At 52.5% G+C, this 18,648-nt stretch overlaps 1 protein-coding gene across 24 annotated transcripts in view; it reads right to left on the bottom strand.

Moving 5' to 3' along the window:
* Positions 1–18,648, bottom strand: part of MSI2 (musashi RNA binding protein 2) — a 438,300-nt gene that overhangs the window by 64,793 nt on the left and 354,859 nt on the right. For all 24 annotated transcript variants that reach the window (XR_002336815.2, XR_002336816.2, XM_021066169.2 and 21 more), the window contains one exon: positions 2,448–2,562. Coding sequence is in view for 22 of the 24 variants with exons in the window: in XM_021066169.2 (XP_020921828.1) it covers positions 2,448–2,562 (115 nt within the window). In the remaining 2 variants the exon portion in view is untranslated. The remainder of the gene's footprint in view (positions 1–2,447; positions 2,563–18,648) is intronic.

Here is an 18,648-nt window from a genome sequence, read left to right as displayed (position 1 = left end):
ACCATTCCTTATACAGGCCCGGAACGCACCTCATCCTTCTATTATGATTAATTACCTATCTGCGTGATGAGCGGTTGAATGGCATTTCTTTCACTAGACAGTTAAGGCGGGTAGGGGCCACATGACAGTTAAGCACTGTCACCCAGAGCTGGTCCTGGGCCAGGCACGCAGTAGCTGCTCTAGGACTGTTTGCTGTTACATGCCTCCTGCAGTCAACAAGGCCCCTGCCTTGGCTCCCATTATGAAATCACTGGTCTGTGCAGCCCCAGGCCTGTGTGTGCAGCCCCAGGCCTGCGCTTGGCATCTGGGGAGGACGTAGCGGCCACACCTTTGCTCTTTGGCAACTGACAAGAGTGAGCGGGCTTTGCGCCACACCTCTGTTTTCCCAGGAAGAAAACCAGTTCACTCTTCCTAGCATGGAAAGGCTATCCAGTGAGACGCAGAAGGGGGGGGGGGGGCACTTCCGGAAGAGATCCTCAAAAGTCTCCCATGTGATGCTCTAAGGAGTTGATATTCACCATTTAAACCTCAAGACTGAAGTCCTGAGTTCTTTCCCGTGGTCTACACAGCCTGCCTTGGTGGAGGTGGGACCAGCAGGAGATAATGGGTTCAACTCCTTTAAGGTTTGATTTTAAAATGTGACGCTATTAATCCATTTGGAGTTTCTTTTGGTATACAATGGAAGACCACATACAATTATTTTTTAGAGCAAGAATGTCTCTAGTCAACCAAGAAACAATTCTAATTAAAACAATAATTTCTTCATAGTAATTAAACTCGTACATAGAAATACATGTAGTTTAGGCTCTTCAACCTTTCCTATCAACAGGTGCTTTCCTATATGCCACACTATTTTAATTACTGTAGCTTTGCAGTATGTTCTGATATTTGGTCAAATGCTCTTTTATTTCTCATTTCTCTTTTTATTTTTTAATTTAAAAAAGTTACTTATTTTTTGGCTGTGCCCTCGGCATGCGGAAGTTCCTGGGCCATGGATCGAACCCAAGCCACAGCAGTGACAACACCAGATCCCTAACTTCCAGGCTACTTGGGAGCTCTCTCATTTCTCTTTTAAAGTTTTTTTCTTATTTATTCTCACGTGTTTCTTCTTCCAGATAAGTGTTGAATCATTTGGCCAATTTTTAAATCATTATAATAAGGAATTTCCTTGAATCTCTGCTAGAGCGAGAAAGTTAAGAATTAACATCCCAGCTGTTCTGAGTATTCTCATGGCATCTCCATTTTTTAAAGTTTGTTAAAATAACGTTACCTCCCTTGTTATTTCCTCAGACAAATAGATACGATTCTTTTAAATAATTTATACAGCCAAGAGAAGTTCTATAAATTTAAAACTGAGCCAGGAATGATTTAAACAGCAGCAAATTTGAAAATACATAAAGAGCTTATCAAACAATATAGAAGAGGGACTCTTAGCCAAATCAAATGAAACCCATTAAAATGAGACAGACCGTGTGCCTGAATGGAATTTTACCATTAACTACCATTTATCCCATTTAATTAGTATTTTCCCGACACACAATAACTTGCACTAAAATACCGTTCTCTCGCCTTGAAATTTCTAATTATTGTTGCGACCCACACCATTACGCTTCTCCACTGCTTTCTCCATCTTTCATGCCATTTAAGCAGCAAGATTTTCAATTATCTACGCAGGACGGACAGAGATACCTTTAAGGAAGGGGCATAATATGCAACTCAATTGCTCTAAAAGCCAGGAGAGATCATTTTTCGTCGGAACAAACACACTTTGTCTTTCATCATTTTTTTTTTTTTGGCAAATAAAGAATAAAACAGGTTATTTAAGACATCCATTTAAATGCAAATTTTGATATCCCAAGAGAAAAATGTTAATCATTGAAAGAGACAGGATTATCGGCCACCTTACTACATCCCCTCCTCTTGCAAGTTTTAGAAAATGTAGCTTCAGCTCACCCAAGGGAAGACAGCCAGGAGTCCTTAGGTCTTTAAGGACTCCTGGGAGGGAGGGCTTAGGCAAAGACTGTAACTTTTCCTTCTTTGGAAAAGGAGAGTGGAGGAGTTCCCTGGTGGCTCAGTGGGTTGGGGATCCGGTGTTGTCACTGCAGGGGCTTGGGTCATTGCTGTGGCTCAGGAACTTGCATATGCCATGGGCACAGCTAAAAGAAAAAAGAAAGAAAGAAAAGAAAACGGGAGCGGAAAGGATAAAAAATACCTCGTATGAGCCAGGCATGGACAAGATGCCCGCCTATCTATCTATCTGTCTGTCTGTCTGTCTATCCATCCATCCATCCATCTAGCTAGCTATCTCTGCTCATTTAATGGTCACAACTGTCTTTCAAGAAAGATTATCATCCTCCTTTACAAATGGGGAAACTGAGGCTCAGGCAGGTGAAGCAGTTTGCCCAGCTGGAAGGTGACCTGGTCCCCAGGGTTCGGTCCAGACTCACCCAGCATCCCCATGCCAAGCATGAACGCATCCATGGTGTAAGGCAGTCCCCGGGCCCGGCCTCTTGTCCCAGGTGGGAACATGACTTCCTTCGGCTGAGCTTTCTTACATTCTACCTGTTAAACAGAAAGGCGAACAAATGAGATGCAAATGAATTCCATGTAAATGTCAAATGCAGAACTGATCTGGTTACCAGCTAAGTTATTTTTAGCCTTGCTCCTTACTCGCTGTAAAAATAGCCGTGCCGCGTAAATGGCCTGCAAAATAAATATTTAAGAAAACACACCACTTGTGCAAATCCTGCTTCAGAAAAACCTACAAGGATGAGATGGGGTTTGGAGGGGCGGCAAGGACATCGGCTGAAGATGCACGGGTATTGGGCTGGAGCGCAAAATGAAACCGGCGCGGAAGGCAGGAGAGGGGAGGAAGCGGACAATGGTCCCGGGATGCGTCTGTGAATAATGACAGAGACAGTAATAATTTGTCATGATCATTTGGCCCTTGACACGTATATGCATTCCTCTCAGGCTCCATCAGGTCAGAGATGCTTCAGGTCAAGGCCATCTGATCCTATCTCTTCTTAAACAGACAGGCTCCATTTCAGATGAGAAAACTGGGCATCAGAAGGCTTGGGTAACCCGCGCTAAGCCACATCCCAGCAGTGCAGGCCCGGAAGCTGGATTTTTTAAATTTCTAGGTCAGCAATGCCACCATCTCCCTAAGACTGCCCCAGCCACACTCCTTGGGAAAGTAATACGATTAAGCATGGATTACTGGTTCCTCACTTTGCAGCGACGTCTTCAAGGGGTTGCTAATCTTGCCTTTCTGGTTCCCCCTCTGCCTCCAAAATTTCTTAATCCTATTCTGCTCACATCCAGGAGTCATTTCTATAACAACCTTAAGGATACAGAACACAAACCCCAAGAAGGAAGTGAAATTGTTGCTTGCTGAAGTTCCTACGCTGTTTTTACTAGTATTCCTTAGGCTCTTGCTCAGCGCTTTATTTTCGTTTACAGACAGACCTAACACGTATTGGTAGCTGGTAACCAATCCCACTGCTGATGAGGCTGGGATGATGAAGGGCAAGGCAGGAGTGCTTAAAGCAGCAAAAACTATAGCATGAAGGCCTGATGGGGGGAAAGACATGCATCAGGTTTTTCTTTTCTTTTTTCTTTTTTTTTTTTAATTTCCTTTTTAGGGCCTTACTTGTGGCCTCTGGAAGTTCCCAGGTTAGGGGTCGAATCGGAGCTGCAACTGCCAGCCCACGTCACAGCCACAGCAGCGCCAGATCCAAGCGGCACCTGTGACCTACACCACAGCTTGTGGCAACACTGGATCCTTAACCCACTGAGCAAGGCCAGGGATTGAACCCACATCCTCATGGATACTAGTCAGGTTCTTAACCTTCTGAGCCACAATGGGAACTCCGAGAATCGGGTATCTTCTTTAAAAAGCAGTCTGAGGCCACATGGAATAGGAGTCAAGACTCCACATAGCTCAGAGTTCCTGTTGTGGTGCAGCAGAAACAAACCGACTAGCATCTATGAGGAGGGGGGTTCGATCCCTGGCCTTGCTCAGTGGGTCAGGGATCTGGCGCTGCCATGAGCTGTGGTGTAGGTCACAGATGAGGCTTGGATCTGGCTGTGGCTGTGGTGTAGGCCGGCAGCTGCAGCTCTCATTTGACCCCTAGCCTGGGAACTTCCATAGGCTGCAGGTGGAGCCCTAAAAAACAATCAAACAAAAACAAAACCCACAAAACTCCATACAGCTCAACATCTGCTGGGGATGTCACTACCACACAGAAAATTACTATTGCTCATGGCATGTTTGAGAGATGAAGGCAAAAATTAAACTGTGGGCAATATCCTTTGTTTGAAAGGGACATACATGGGCTATATCCATTCTGGAGATATTTTCATTCCAACTACTTCAATTAAAAAATATTTTAGTGCTTAAGGCAAGGGGGAAGCTTTAATTCCTTAAAATGTTAACTTCTCTTTCTTCAAAGATACCAAGGACCACACATGCTTTGAAAAAGTGGACGGAATACATCACCATTTACGACTGATGTATTCAATACAAAGAATTTTTATAGATTAAGAGGAAAGAGATGGGCATTGCCAAAGAAAAACAGATAAAGGACACGAACAGGCAATTGACAAATGGCTACCAAAGAAGCAGGAATCCCCAAACGAGACCTATTTTTTGCCAACCAGACTGGTCGTGATGAAAGGATTATTTGATGTCAAAGTCTCTGAGAGTATGGGGAGCAGGAGGGAAACTGGTATATATTTCTCTGGAGGGCAACCCAACGAAATAGCAAAAGCAACAAGTGTACACATCCCATGACGAGGTAATCCCACTTATTGTAATTTATCCTGTAAGAATGAGGCTACGAGCATTAATTAAATATATATATTTAATTAAATATATATATTTATAATTTTTTTTTTTTTTTTTTTTTTTTTTTTTTTGCTTTTTAGGGCCACATCCACGGCATATGGAAATTCCCAGGCTAGGGGTCAAATCAGAGCTGCAGCCGCCACAGCCACACCAACAAGGGATCTGAGCCGCATCTGCAAGCTATAACCACAGCTCACGGCAATGCTGGATCCCTGACCCACTGAGTGAGGCCAGGGATCGAACCTGCATCCTCATGGAAACTAGTTGGATTTGTTTCCGCTGTGCCACAATGGGAACTCCCGGTAATTTTTTTTTTCTTTAAGAAAGGAAATACCTTAAATGTCCAAGAATAGGGAGTTAGGGTGGAGTTTGGTTCATCCAAGCTGACTGAAAGCTATGCAGATACAGAGAAGCAAGCTTACAGTAACACACACTGGAAACCCTTAGTCCTGGGCAAACTAATTGCAAGAGGGGGGCTTCTGGACAATGAATAAGTACTTAGGAGTTTCCTGGTGGCCTAGTGATTAAGGATTCGGCATCATCACTGCCATGGCTTGGGTTTGATCCCTGGCCTGGGAACTTCCCCATGCTGTGAGGGTGCAGCCAAAAAAAAAAAATATTTTTATCTTACAGGGGAAAAATCTTAAAGCAATCATACCAAAGTTGTCTTAGAGTGACTTTGTTGGCTTTTTAGGGCTGCATATGGAGGTTCCCAGGCTGGGGGTTGAATCAGAGCTACAGCTACTGGCCTCCACCACAGCTCATGGCAACGCCAGATCCTTAACCCAGTGAGTGAGGCCGGGGATCGAACCCGCTACCTCATGGTTCCTAGTCGGATTTGTTTCCACTGCGCCATGACGGGAACCTCAGGGTGACTTTGTTCTTTATTTCCATTGTGCATTCTGTCGCTCTTGTTTATCCCCCACATCGTCTGCTTTGGGCCTTATTACTGTAAGTCAGGGAGGAGAGGTGATGCAAATGACCTAAATTCATCAGACCTGGGCCTTTTCGATTTCGCTCGTAAGCCGGGGTGACGATGTGCTCCTGAACGCCCCCATCCCATCCCTGGGACTCAGAGGCCCTCATTTGCAAAGAGCCTGCCCGAGCCTGGAGAGAGGGGTGTGATCCGCAGAGGCAGACAGACAATTACGGAACGCCAACACCGGGATCTGGAATAATGCAGTCACCAGCTCACTTGCTAATAGCCCTATCGGTGACAATCTACTGCACTGTCTTATGAAAACCTGCTGCCTGTTTCTAGGCAACCTGATCAACGAAAATTTCAGGTTTATACAATTTTCATTTAGGAAACATAAAGGTTAACTGACTGTAATGGGAGTATTTTAAACAAACCCACCTACTCTTCCTCTTACTGAACAGGGCTGGCAGCTCCGCTGAGTTCTGCTCTGTCTGGGCCGGTGCTGTCTTGGGCAGCACCCCCTGCGCGGGTTCTGTCAACCACCCCCCCACCCCCCACCCACACCGTGTCAATGGTGAGTGCTCCCGGAGGCCAGGGGCCGTGGCACACGCACTCTCTGGGGGACCTCCCGCTCGTCCTGGGCACTTGAGTGACAGGCAAAGGCGGCAATCGCACTAGGGAGCCTGGCCTGGGCTGGCCTGCACGGAAGGCTTCTCGAAAGATTTCTGGGGACCGGGAGGCCTGTCCTCTCAGCTGCCACCTCCTCTGATGAGAAGAGCATACAAAAGGGAAGAGAAGCATAGCTGCTCTCTGCCTGTATCTTTGCGTCCTTGCAGGGGGCCAGGGGCTTGCCGAAGATGGAACTATATTCTTTACCCATCAGACTGGCAGAAACCTCGTCTCTCCCATCGGACTGTGAGATCTCACAGAAGGGACGAGGGTCCATCCCGACTGCCTGGTCTCTCGGCGATGTTCCACAGGGCAGACCATGGACTGACTTACAAGCTTGTCAAGGTCAAGGAGACCCAGTCTACTTAATGCCACGGTGCTGAAGAACGAAATGCACCCAGCAAGCCCCAGGCGGGGGCAGGGGGTGGGGAGCAGACACACCCAAGACAGGGCCCTGCCTCTGAGGCTGCCCGCTGTGGGAAGAGCAGGTTCTGCTAATCTGTCACATCCTTCAACCTGCCCCTTGTCACTTCCGGGCTTGCTGGCCTCTGCAGCCTCTTGAGTCAGCCCACCATTGAGCCCCCCCAACCCCTGCATCCCCCCGCTGGGTCCTGGGCAAACCAGAGAACTCAGCATGGCACCAGAGCTGTGGTTAGAATCACAACAGGGGGCGGTGGGGGGGTGGTTCGGGGCAGGGGGTTAGGTGGCAGGGACAACAGCAGCCCCTCTCTGCAGCTCCGTGATGTGGTCCTCTGGCTCACTTTTCTGCAGCTATGCAACAAACTCCCCTAGAACTTGGTGGCTCCGAGCGACAACCCATCATCTTTCCTGCTCGTCTGAGGGCTGACCAGGCCCAGCGGGGCTCTGGCTTGTGGTCGCCCATGTAGCTGTGGTCAGACGGTGGCTGGGGCAGGAGCCAGAGGAAGCCTGCCTTGGAGGAGGCCCACGAAGCCTTCTTCCCTCACCCGGCAGGTGGCGGACGCTATTTCGGCCCGGACCATCCATCGTGGTTTTGTGACATTGGTTTTCTCCCAGCGTGGGGATGAGTCCCAAGAGAGGGTGTCCCAGGGAACCCAGGCAGAAGTTCCCGTCGTGGCGCAGTGGTTAACGAATCCGATGAGGAACCATGAGGTTGCAGGTTCGATCCCTGCCCTTGCTCAGGGGGTTAAGGATCTGGAGTTGCCGTGAGCTGTGGTGTAGGTCTCAGATGCGGCTCGGATCCCGCACTGCTGTGGCTCTGGTGTAGACCAGCGGCTACAGCTCTGATTAGACCGCTAGCCTGGAAACCTCCATATGCCAAGGGTGCGGCCCTAGAAAAGGCAAAAAGACAAAAAAAAAAAAAAGCTGCCCAGCTTCCCATAACCAGCCTCTGGAGGCACACCGTCACTTCCATCGCCTTCTGCTGGGTACACTGGGCCAGCCTGGATTTGGTGTGGGAGGGGAACACGCGAGAGCGTGAATGCTGGCCACAGGGCCACCTTTGGAGACTAACCACTGTGTGTGATCTACAGAGAGCAGGGAGCAGACAGGACAGCGGGACCCTAACCTTATTTATTTACTTATTTTGCTTTTTTAGGGCCGCACCTGAGGCATATGGAAGTTCCCAGGCGAGGGGTCGAATCGGGACTACAGCCGCTGGCCTACACCACAGCCACAGCAATGTGGGATCCAAGCCGCACATGCGACCTACACCACAGCTCATAGCAACACCAGATCCTTAACCCACTGAGCGAGGCCAGGGATCGAATCCGCATCCTCATGGATCTTAGTCAGGTTTCTTAACGGGTTGAGCCAGGAAGGGAACTCCCAGGACCCTAACTTTAGAAATAACTCCAAACATATAGAAAAGATGCAAGGACAGCACGAGGAACGCTGCAAACCCTTGACCCAGAGTCACCTGCTGTGAACATTTTGTGGCATCTGCTTTCTCATTTGCACACTTTGTCTCTGTCTCTAGGTATTTTTTTTCCTGAACCATCTGAGAATAGGCTGCGGACAATACACCAGGCATTGCCTAATCATAATGACATTTTTCACATAGTAATACGCACAGTACAGTTAGCGACTCCGGGATGTTAACGTTTCTAAAACACTTCTATCTAATCTGCCTTCCATGCTCCTATTTTGCCAGAGGACCCAATGATGCCCTTTACAGCTACGCGGCCACCTTACAGAACAGGAAGCCGAGGCCCAGGGATGTGACACACGGTGCCAGTGGCTGCAGAACCATGAGTGGTGGGGCTGGGTTTGAACCCATGCCTGCCTGGTGCCCTGGCCCAGCCACGGCCGCAGGTCCCGTGCCATCCTGTCTCTAAGGGAGAACGGGCACTGGCATTGCAGATGGTGCTGAGACCTCTGTGGGGACAGCTTCCCTGCTGCTGCTCTGAGAGGCCGCCCTTGCCCAGCTAGCCTTCAGCCCTTGCTGAGTCGAGCTCCCTGATGGGTACCTTTTGGAAGAGGCTGGAGTCTGAGGAGGACGCCAAGGTCTGGAAAGTAAAAAGGGCTTTTGTTCTTCCTTGGTCTCCACACAAACAGCCCTAGTCAGCACGTGCCCCGGGGCGGGGAGGGAAGCCTGGCCTGGCCTCGGTGTGGGGAAACCCAAGCCCTATACCGGTGGCCTTGACCTACCACCCAGGACAAGGATGCTCTGTGTGGCCTGAAGAGGCCAGTGTTTGCAGCCTTCACTTCTCCCCCCCACACAGGTCATGTGAGGAACGACTGACTCCTGGAGGGAGAGAGGGGCCTTTTGCAAAGGGTAAAAGTCCACTGCTGCCCAGGGAGATAAGCCTGGCCCATCTGGCTGGCAGGAGGGGGAGGGAACAGCTGTAGGGCAGGCTTCTCGGGGCAAGGGAGCGCTCAGGGGCACGGTTTCTGCTGTGGGCACCGTCCTTCTGTGGAGCTTCCTGAAAGACACACAGATGCCTGACCACCAGCACCTCCTCGGCCTCAAGCTGCACCCCGGCCCCAGCCAGGTTCTGGGGGGCTCCAGGCCAGCAACGCCTTCTCGGAGGCCCCGAGCTGACCTCTCCTCCGGTCCTTAGGCTCTGAGCGGAAGAGGGGATGGCACCCCAGTGTAACGATCCCGGGGTCCTGCCTCGAGCCAGCTGCTCCGCAGTCTCTCCAGGGAGGCAGGAGGGGTGGGCTGCACCCCAGAAACCACACACAGCTCCCCACAGCGGCAGCTCCCATCCCAGCCTTTCTTCCTCCTGCCTGCTGTGCTCTCCTGCCCTCTCTGCCAGTTGCAAGCCTTTCCCGAGACTCCAGGAGGGCGGACCCTCTGTGGGGTGCTCGCCCTGGAGGAACGTGCAGAGCGAGACCGAGCCAAAGACCGTCCCGCCCCGTGCACAGTGCCTGGAAGCGGCTACAGAACGTGCTGGAGACTGTGCGGCTGCTGCCAAGTGACGATGAGGGGCCTCTGTCCAACGATCACAGGCGGGGGCAGCCAGCACACCCTGAAATCCTGGCAGCTGCCCCGGGGAGCCGCAGCCCTTGACTCCAGCGGGGAAGGGCGTTGGCTCTCCTGCCACAGCCACGTCTCACCAGCGCCAGCTCTCCTGCCCTCCGCAGACACGGAGAGGACCCTCGGCCTGGCCAGACCGGCAAGTGAGTGAGGGGAGGTCTCTGGCCCATCCCCGCCTGCCTCCGTTTCCCTGACATCTCAGTCAGGCACTGCCCTGGCAGACTGGACCAGGTGTGGCCAAGCACCAGAGGACCCACCTGTTTGGGAGAACTTGTCCTATTGCACCGCCAAAGGGGCCTCGCAGATCGGGGGCCCCATGGAGTCTAAGGAAGAGGGGGTTCCTGTGCATGCGGAAGTAGAAATGCCAGCCCGGGAGGTGAAGGCAGCCAGCAGAACCTTCTACCTTCAAGGGGACATGGGTTTGCTTTAAGTGGTCCAGACTCATCCGTGAGAAGGACTAAGCATCCTGCAGGACATAGGATCTTTTTTTTTTTTTTTTTTTTTTTTTTTTTTTTTGATCTTTTTAGGGCCACACCCATGGCCTATGGATGTTCCCAGGCTAGGGGTCGAATTGGAGCTACAGCTGGTGGTCTATGCCACAGCCACAGCAACACAGGATCCCAGCCGTATCTGCGACCTACACCACAGCTCACGGCAACGACAGATCCTGAACCCACTGAGCGAGGCCAGGGATCGAACCCGCGTCCTCAGGGATACTAGTCAGGTTCGTTATCGCTGAGCCACGATGGGAACTCCAGGACACAGAATCTCGACGCCCCCTCTCTGGTCAGCTGAATTACTCTGGGGAGGCAGGAACACACTGTTTATTGAGCACTCATATGCAAGGCACGGTCACAGCATCCTCGTGTGTGTGTGTGTGTGTGTGTGTGTGTGTGTGTGTGTGTGTTCTACACTATATGATGTAGAATACAGGTACATGACACACACATGTAACACAGAAAGCACAGTGCCTGGCACACAGGAGCCCTCAGAGGAGGCCCACTGTTCTCAACACCCTCATTAATTGGCTCCTGGTTTCCTCTGCGAATTGGCCTGATTTACTCGGAGGCCACAATAGAAAAGGAAACGGAGGCTTCAAGGAAGGATGTGCCCAAGGTCACAGCGCCAAGTAACGACACAGCTAGGCTTCAATCCTAGGTTCCCCCGATTCCAAATCCTTGTCCCCATGTCTAAGCCTCTGGCCAGCCTTTCCCTACCTCCCTCTGTCCTGCCCTCCAGGCCCCATCCTAGTTCTAGAATTAATTTCCCCCCCTCTTCCAGAACTAATTTCATCCACTGCTTCCTTGCTCAGTGTTTTATTGAAGTCAGCGATGGCGAAGTGGAGGAGATCAGAAACCAATACAGTTCACACCCCCCGTCCAGCGGGCAGGGCTCGGCGTGGGCACAGAGGTGAGTTCAGGATATCGCTTTCCCTTGGAGGGGTTCGGGGTCTGAACAAGGAGGTGAGAGGAGCTGGTCCCCAACTCCACCCCAACACGTGCCCCTGGGTCCACCCTGCCTCCCACAACAGCCAGACCGGAGAGGGGGGCCTTGTCCTGCTGTCCAGCCTAGAGGCTAAGGCTCCTGGTGGCAGGTCTCTGCTCCACGGCCAGCTCTGAGCTGGGACTAGCTGCCCGATGTCTCTGTGCCTCAACTGTCGCATCTGCAAAGCAGAGTAACAGGAGCGCCTGCCCCGCAGGGCGGCAGTGAGCTAAGAAATTAAACCAGCTAATCCCGGAGGTGCTCGTGCTGGATAAAGTTGGCTGGGTCACACCTGACTGTCCTCCACGTGGAGTCTAGGTGTGAGCCTTTCCAGGTGACAAAGCCAGCTCCCATCTGTGCTTAAAACGTAAATCCCAAGCCTGGGAGCAGAGTGGGGGGCGGGCGGGGGAGTGCCTTCTTCCCAATAGATCCGGGCCGACTGCTTCTGATTATCTTCCCAACCTGCTGGCTGGGCAGGCCCCTCTTCCTGCTTTCATCAGCAAGGTGCGCCGAGGGAGCTTCCCAGGTTGCACTATTTGGGGAAAAAGCTGATGGTGGCAGCAGCAGCTGTTCTTTTTATTTCTGGAACCTGCAAGGGCATTTCAAAGTGAAGAGAACCCTCGGCCTCCAGCAGGTGCTCAAGTCCTGCCACAAGCAGCGCGTTTACGCCAGTCTGTGGTGGGCTCTGCCAGAGACCCTGCCTGGGCCTCACTTCACGGCTCAATTCCCAAGAGAAGAACATAAAAGAGGGGCTTGAGCATTAGCGCACGTCCCCAGGAAGTCTGGCAGCGCAGGTGAGTGGAAGGAAAAGCAGGAGCCAGAGAAGGGGCAGCCTCGTTGAGGCGTCTCCACCCTGCAGCCCATGGGTGGTATGTACGGGGAGGCAGGGGCAGCACACGGGGCAAAGCTCACAGGCCCTGGGCACAGGGATACTGAGAAGGATGCTCCGCTCTTCGCAGCCCCCTGCCGCGACCTCACCAGAGGACAGATGAAGGGCAAAGGAGCCAGCACTCAAGCATGGGGGAGGCCACCTCCCTGCAGGCCAAACTGCTTCTGCCTAAAGAGCAACAAACATTTACCACCCAACCCCTGCAGCCTCCCCTTCCTCCCCCCACCCAGAGATCCCTCTGGGCGAGCGCACGGAGCTGGTGCACGAACGGCCTGTATGGATGCCTATGTGCATGTGTGCGATGGGACGCGGGATGGGGTGGAAGCCCTCCCCCCCTCCCCTCTCCCACGTAAACATGAGATTCATTTATTAAGTGCCTCTCTGGCATTTCCTTTTTTTTTTTTGCCTTCATCCTGCTTGTTTAATACTGCATTTGACATTCTCATTTTATAAATGGTAACAGAAGCAGAATGGATGGCTAAAATTAGCTTACGAGTGAGAATGATGCTACAAATGGGACGGTGAACACAGAAGCCTAGTTAATCTCACCCACACTACCCCACCCCCTGCCCCTCACTTTTGGCAGCTCCAGGGCTGAGGAGGGGCAGCTGGAGGGAGGGGACGCCTGCCAGGTCACTGGGGCCTGCGAGGGGGGCAGCACCCCCTGCCAACCCCAGCCTGGGGCCTCCGTGGACCGCATGGCCCAGCATCACAGCCCCGAGTCTCAGAGACCAACCCAGGGCCCTCCTGCTTGCTTGTTCTCCTGCCCCTTTCCACCCAGAAACCCCCATTCTAGGGGTTCATCCCTCAAGTCGGCCTCAGCTGAAGGTGGCAGGCCTGAGACCCCACCAGGCTTTGACCTCAGAAGTGGAGTTTTCAGAACCAACCTCCCCAAAGGATGGTTCAGCCCAAAGCCCTGAGTCAGCTTCCCTGGGACCGAGAAAATCCCATGTGCCAGAGTCCCTTCTGCTCTGCCCAAAGGCTGCCTGCCTTCCCTTCTCCTGCAGGACCACTGACAGCTGGAGCATCCAGAACACCCACCTTGGAGTTCCCATTGTGGCGCAGTGGTTAACGAATCTGACTAGGAACCATGAGGTTGCGGGTTCGGTCCCTGGCCTTGCTCAGTGGGTGAAGGATCCGGCGTTGCTGTGAGCTGTGGTGTAGGTCGCAGACGCAGCTCAGATCACTCGTTGCTGTGGCTCTGGCATAGGCCAGCGGCTACAGCTCTGATTAGACCTCTAGCCTGGGAACCTCCATATGCCGAGGAGCGGCCCTAGAAAAGGCAAAAAGACAAAAAAAAAAAAAAAAAAAAAAAAGAACACCCACCTCACTTCCTCCTGCCCTGGAGACTCAGATCTGCCCAGGTGTGCATACCTGCATCATACTGCCTATGATCCATCCAGGACCACCTTACCTTAGGACTACATCCTGGTTCCATAAAATGAGTCTAAGAGTAACGACAGTGACAGTGATGACAGCAATAGTAAGAAGACCTCTTGCTTAGGTAGAGCGTGCCATGGCCAGGTAAAATCCTTCCCAAGCCCTCGGTCCAGCAGTCTCTATGGGAGGGGCCACACTCCCTGTCTTACAGAGCGGGGCGCCCAAGCACAGAAGCCGAGTAACTTGCCCACGGTCACAGTGAGTGGCAATCAGTGGCCACATCGTGGGGCCTTTGGCAGGGGCACCGCTGTTGGGAAGGCCTCTCCGGTTGGCAGCGGCCCACTCGGAATGTTCCTTCACTCCTCTCCTGCTCAGCTCTTGGAGGCCCCTAAGAACGGAGGCACTGCTACTTTCTGCAGGCTGCTACCCAAAGCCAGGCATCTGTTTGCTGTCCCCTCGCACGGTCCCCTCCCTCCAACTAGTGAAACTGCTGACTCGCTAGGAGTGAACCTGGGTGACTGCTTTCCTTGGATCCATCGAGATAAGCAGGCTGCCTGTGCGACCCTTGAGACCAGAGGCTGGAAACTCTGGCCCACGGGCCAAACCCCGTTGCCTCTTGCTTTTGTAAGTAAGGTTTTATTTGAACATACAGGCCCACCATTTACAGGTTATCTGTGGCTGCTTTTTGCACTGTGACAGCAGAGTTAAGTAGTTGTGGCAGAGACATGGAACCTTGGAGGCCTAAAATATTTACCATCCATATTTATCTTTACACAAAGGTTATTCATTCATTTTTCTTTCTTTTTTGGCCACTCTGCGGCACATGGAGCTTTCGGGCCAGGGATCAGATCTGAGCTGCGTTTGTAATCTACACAGCAGCAATGCTGGATCCTTAACCCACTGTGCCAGGCCGGGGGGGGGGGTCAAACCTGCAACCCAGCGCTCCAGAGATGCCACAGATCCTGCTGCGTCACAGCAGCAACTCCTACCAAAAATTTATTGGTGTACGTCTGGCTTAGGCCAAATGGAGAAAACTTGCAGTTACTAAGCGGGTTTTCAGGAGGGCTGATTTCTTCAAGGCTACGAGATTATATGCCCGACAACAGGGCAGGCCAAACAAACCCTTCGAGGGCCAGGGACTGAACTGGGACTTCCTTAAGCTGCCAAGGGCAGTGGCCATCACCTGCTCCATCTTTTGGAGGGGGAAACGGGAACAGACAGGTGGGGTACTCGCAGGGTCCCAGAATAATCAGTGGTGGGTCTGGGATTAAGGCGAGGGCTCACGTGTTCCAAAGTCCTGGGTGCTTTTAAATGACCCAGCAGATCTCGACTTGGGGACAAGGACATGTGACATCACTTGAAGATCCAGCCCATCAGCCAGTGGACGAGCCTCACACACCTGCAGTCAATGCTCCGAGACCCCAGTCAGAGGGGAGACCCTGGGCAGCTGAGAGCTGCTTCCTTGGGAGGAGGTCTGGCCTCCGACCATGCAGCCAGTGTGCAGTGGTGCCCGGAGTCCCAGGCTGGCCAGGCTGACCCCGCTCGGGCCCCTCACTCCTGGGGCCCTTCTTCCTGACACCGGATGCCTGATTTATGACCCAAACTCCCCCGCTATCTCACTAGCAGTAACTCTCGCTGGTGCGTCTCAGACTTGAACGTGCCTACAAGTCACTGTGCATTTGTCCAAATGCAGATTCAGATTCAGTACATCAGAGGTGGGGCCTGACACTCTGCATTCCTAACAAGCTTGCAAACTGCTTAGCAATTTTCATCAATGGGGTCACCGTAAAGGAACAACAACAGCAAACTTTTTGAAAGGAATCCTATACTAACCCTCATATACAGCAAATAAAAACTCGTCCTTATCCTCACCAGTCAGATCAATCCAGCGTTTTCAAAATGAGAGATGTCTAAGGTGGCGGCAGGGTATAGCGGGAGGAACCCAGGGCTGGAGCCAGAATGACACAAGTTCAAACCCCAGCTCCGCTCCCTCGAGCCATGGACTGGGGAAGTCCCTCCAGGATGACTCTCAGCTCCAGTGGCTCCTCTAGGGCACAATGGCCACACCTGTGTGTAAACTGCTGTCACAGTGCCTGGTGGATGCCGAGGCCCTGCTCCGGGTCAGGGGTGGGGAAAGGCTTTACCCAAGGGGTCCCCACCAGGCACCTTTATTTTTTTCCCAGGCTAGGGGTCGAATCGGAGCTGTAGCCACCGGCCTGCACCACAGCCACAGGAACATGGGACCTGCGACCTACACCACAGCTCACGACAACGCTGGATCCTTAACCCACTGAGCGAGGCCAGGGATCCAACCAACCTGCGCCCTCATGGATAGTGGTTGGGTTTGTTACCGCTGAGCCACCACGGGAACTCTTTTATTTATTTAGTTAGGGTTTTCTTGTTTTGTTTTGTTTTGGTTTTTTTTGGCAGACACCTTTCTAACTGTACCCCAAGCCCTCACCTGGAGTCACCTTCCTCTTGACTCCTTTGAGGTGGGGACTGAGCCAGGCCTCTGCGGAGGCCCAGGGCAGGTCTCTGTCAATTCCTGCCTCCCTCCCTCCCTGCAGCTGCCAGGAGGCCTTGGGAGGCTGGGCTGGTGACTAATCAAGCAAATGTCCCCGCTGCTTCAATCAGGGCCGGTGGTGGGAGGGTGGCATCGTGACTGTGGAGGGGCCCTGCCTGGTGGTCACAGGTGCCTCCGCGTGCACATCTGTGTGTTTACTGAGAAGTCAAGCTGGCGCTTGACTCTGATGGTGCCAGGTGGGAGGAAGGGGCTGAGGCATGTGGGTTGGGCCCTGAGCTCAGGGTGGAGGCCAGGCCCTTGGCTCACCTGCCTCTGGGGGTGGGGAAAAGGCCTGGGGCCAAAGGGGACTCTTAGGAGCTTGGCCCTTCTTCCCAGCTGAGAATCTGGGCCTGCGTGAGCCCATGTTCTCTGCTATTCTCTCTCTCTCTCTCTCTCTCTTTTTTTTTTTTTTTTTTTTTTTTTTTTGGTCTTTTTTGCCTTTTCTAGGGCCGCTCCTGTGGCATATGGTGGTTCCCAGGCTAGGGGTCTAATCGGAGCTGTAGCCACCAGCCTACGCCAGAGCCACAGCAATGCGGGCTCCAAGCCTCGTCTTCGACCTACACCACAGCTCACGGCAACGCCGGATCCTTTACCCACTGAGCAAGGCCAGGGATCGAACCCGCAACCTCATGGTTCCTAGTCAGATTCATTAACCACTGAGCCACGACGGGAACTCCATGTTCTCTGCCATTCTCTTGGGAGAATGTGGAACCATAGCATGGTTGACTGGGACGGGGTGGTCAGTGGCCTCGGAAGGCTGGAGCCCAGCGAGATGACCCTTCAAGTCCTTTACAGCCTGGAGAAGGGGGACAGCCTACTGGGTACAAAGGTGAGCTCTGGACCTTAGGTTTGGGGGCTTGCAATCTGGTCGTGCTACTAGCTGATGCTGTGGCCTCAGGCCTCACCTTGCTCATCAGTAAAACGGGGACAAGAATTAGCACCCGCACCAGATGTGTGTGAAAATCAGATGCAATGCATAAAGAGAGCCTTCAGCAGGGGATGGAGTCAGCTCTCAAAAATACCGGCTATGCATGGGATCTCGGGAGGCGGGGGTGGGGGTGGGGGCTCTCTGCCCATCCCCCTGCCACCACCACCACGGAGGTGACCTCCTTAAAGCCAGACCTCTTTTGGGGACAGAGGCAGAGTTCCTATGATCCTGGCTTCCCTATTCCCTGCCTGCTGCTGGCTATCCCGGATGTCAGAGAAGGGCCCTCATTAAAAAAAAAAAAAAAAAATGCCCAGGAGACTGACAACAAATTAGCGGGGAAATGGCTCTGGGGCTGCATGTGGTCTCTCAGCTCATCTGTTATTCACCCTACAATTATTTATACAGGACCTACTGAGTGCCAGGCATCCAGGCACTGGATTAAGACTCAGAAGAGCTGGGAGTTCCTATCGTGGTACAGTGGAAATCAATCAGACTAGTACCCATGAGGATGTGGGTTCGATTCCTGGCCTTGTTCAGTAGGTTAAGGATCCCGTGTTGCTGTGGCTGTGGGGTAGGCTGGCAGCTGCAGCTCCACTTTGCCCCTTAGCCCGGGAACTTCCATAGGCTGTGGGTGCAGCCCTTAAAAAAAAAAAAAAAAAGAAAGAAATCAGAAGAGCTGGATTCAGGTCCTGTGTTTGTGACTTAGCATCAGTGAGACCCCCCCGCACTCTATGACTATAAGAAAACGGGAGCGCCAGGTGCTCTGGGGGGCTGGGGGTGGGAGGCAGCTCTCTGTTCCTGCTGAATTAATAGAACGACGGCGAGACTTCCAGGAGATGTGTCTTTGCAGTTCTGCAGCCCGGTCCAGTTTGCAAAACACTCCCACGCACATTCTCACAAGCGCCCGTGTTCCTGCTTGGCGGTCTCCGAGTCTCAGAGTCTGCGAGCACTCATTTGAATTCTGTCCACAGCGCTGTTTAAATTCATTTCCTTTTCTTTGGGCCTCAGAAGTATAAACCGGTATCACTGAATCCAAAGCAGTTCAGGATTCAGGCGCCTCTACCGATGGGTTTAAATTCCACCCTTCTTCAGAGGAAGGGAGCTGGCTGGAGAAGCCCCGTCATTGATGACAAAGTGGACCATGGCAAAAGCTCATTTCATCAAGCCGACCCTGTGCTTTCACTGGTGGGAGCTCCCTCAGGCCTCAGAAACCTCATGAGGCGGTCACCACCAGCCCCGTTACCCTGGAGGTCAGCGCAGTGACCTATAGCTGCCCTCTCCCAGCACCTCTAAGTTCCCCTGCAGGGCTTGTACCTGGTGGGGCTGGACTGGGCACCTGGAGAGATGCCTCCATAGGCTTCTGAGATCCTGACCACTCCACCCTCCACCCATTCTTTTTTTTTTTTTTTTTTGGTGTTGTCTTTTTCCCTTTTCTAGGGCAGCTCCCTTGGCATATGGAGGTTCCCAGGCTAGGGGTCTAATCAGAGCTGTAGCCATCGGCCTAGGCCA

This window comes from Sus scrofa, chromosome 12 (assembly GCF_054392235.1).
Source record: "Sus scrofa isolate SSC_HxYL_T2T_F1_AM1 chromosome 12, Sscrofa_HxYL_maternal_Yorkshire_Landrace_v2.0, whole genome shotgun sequence".
Taxonomy (NCBI): Eukaryota; Metazoa; Chordata; class Mammalia; order Artiodactyla; family Suidae; genus Sus; species Sus scrofa.
The sequence above is the reverse complement of the archived record's forward strand: the minus strand, read 5'-3'. Positions and strand labels throughout refer to the sequence as shown.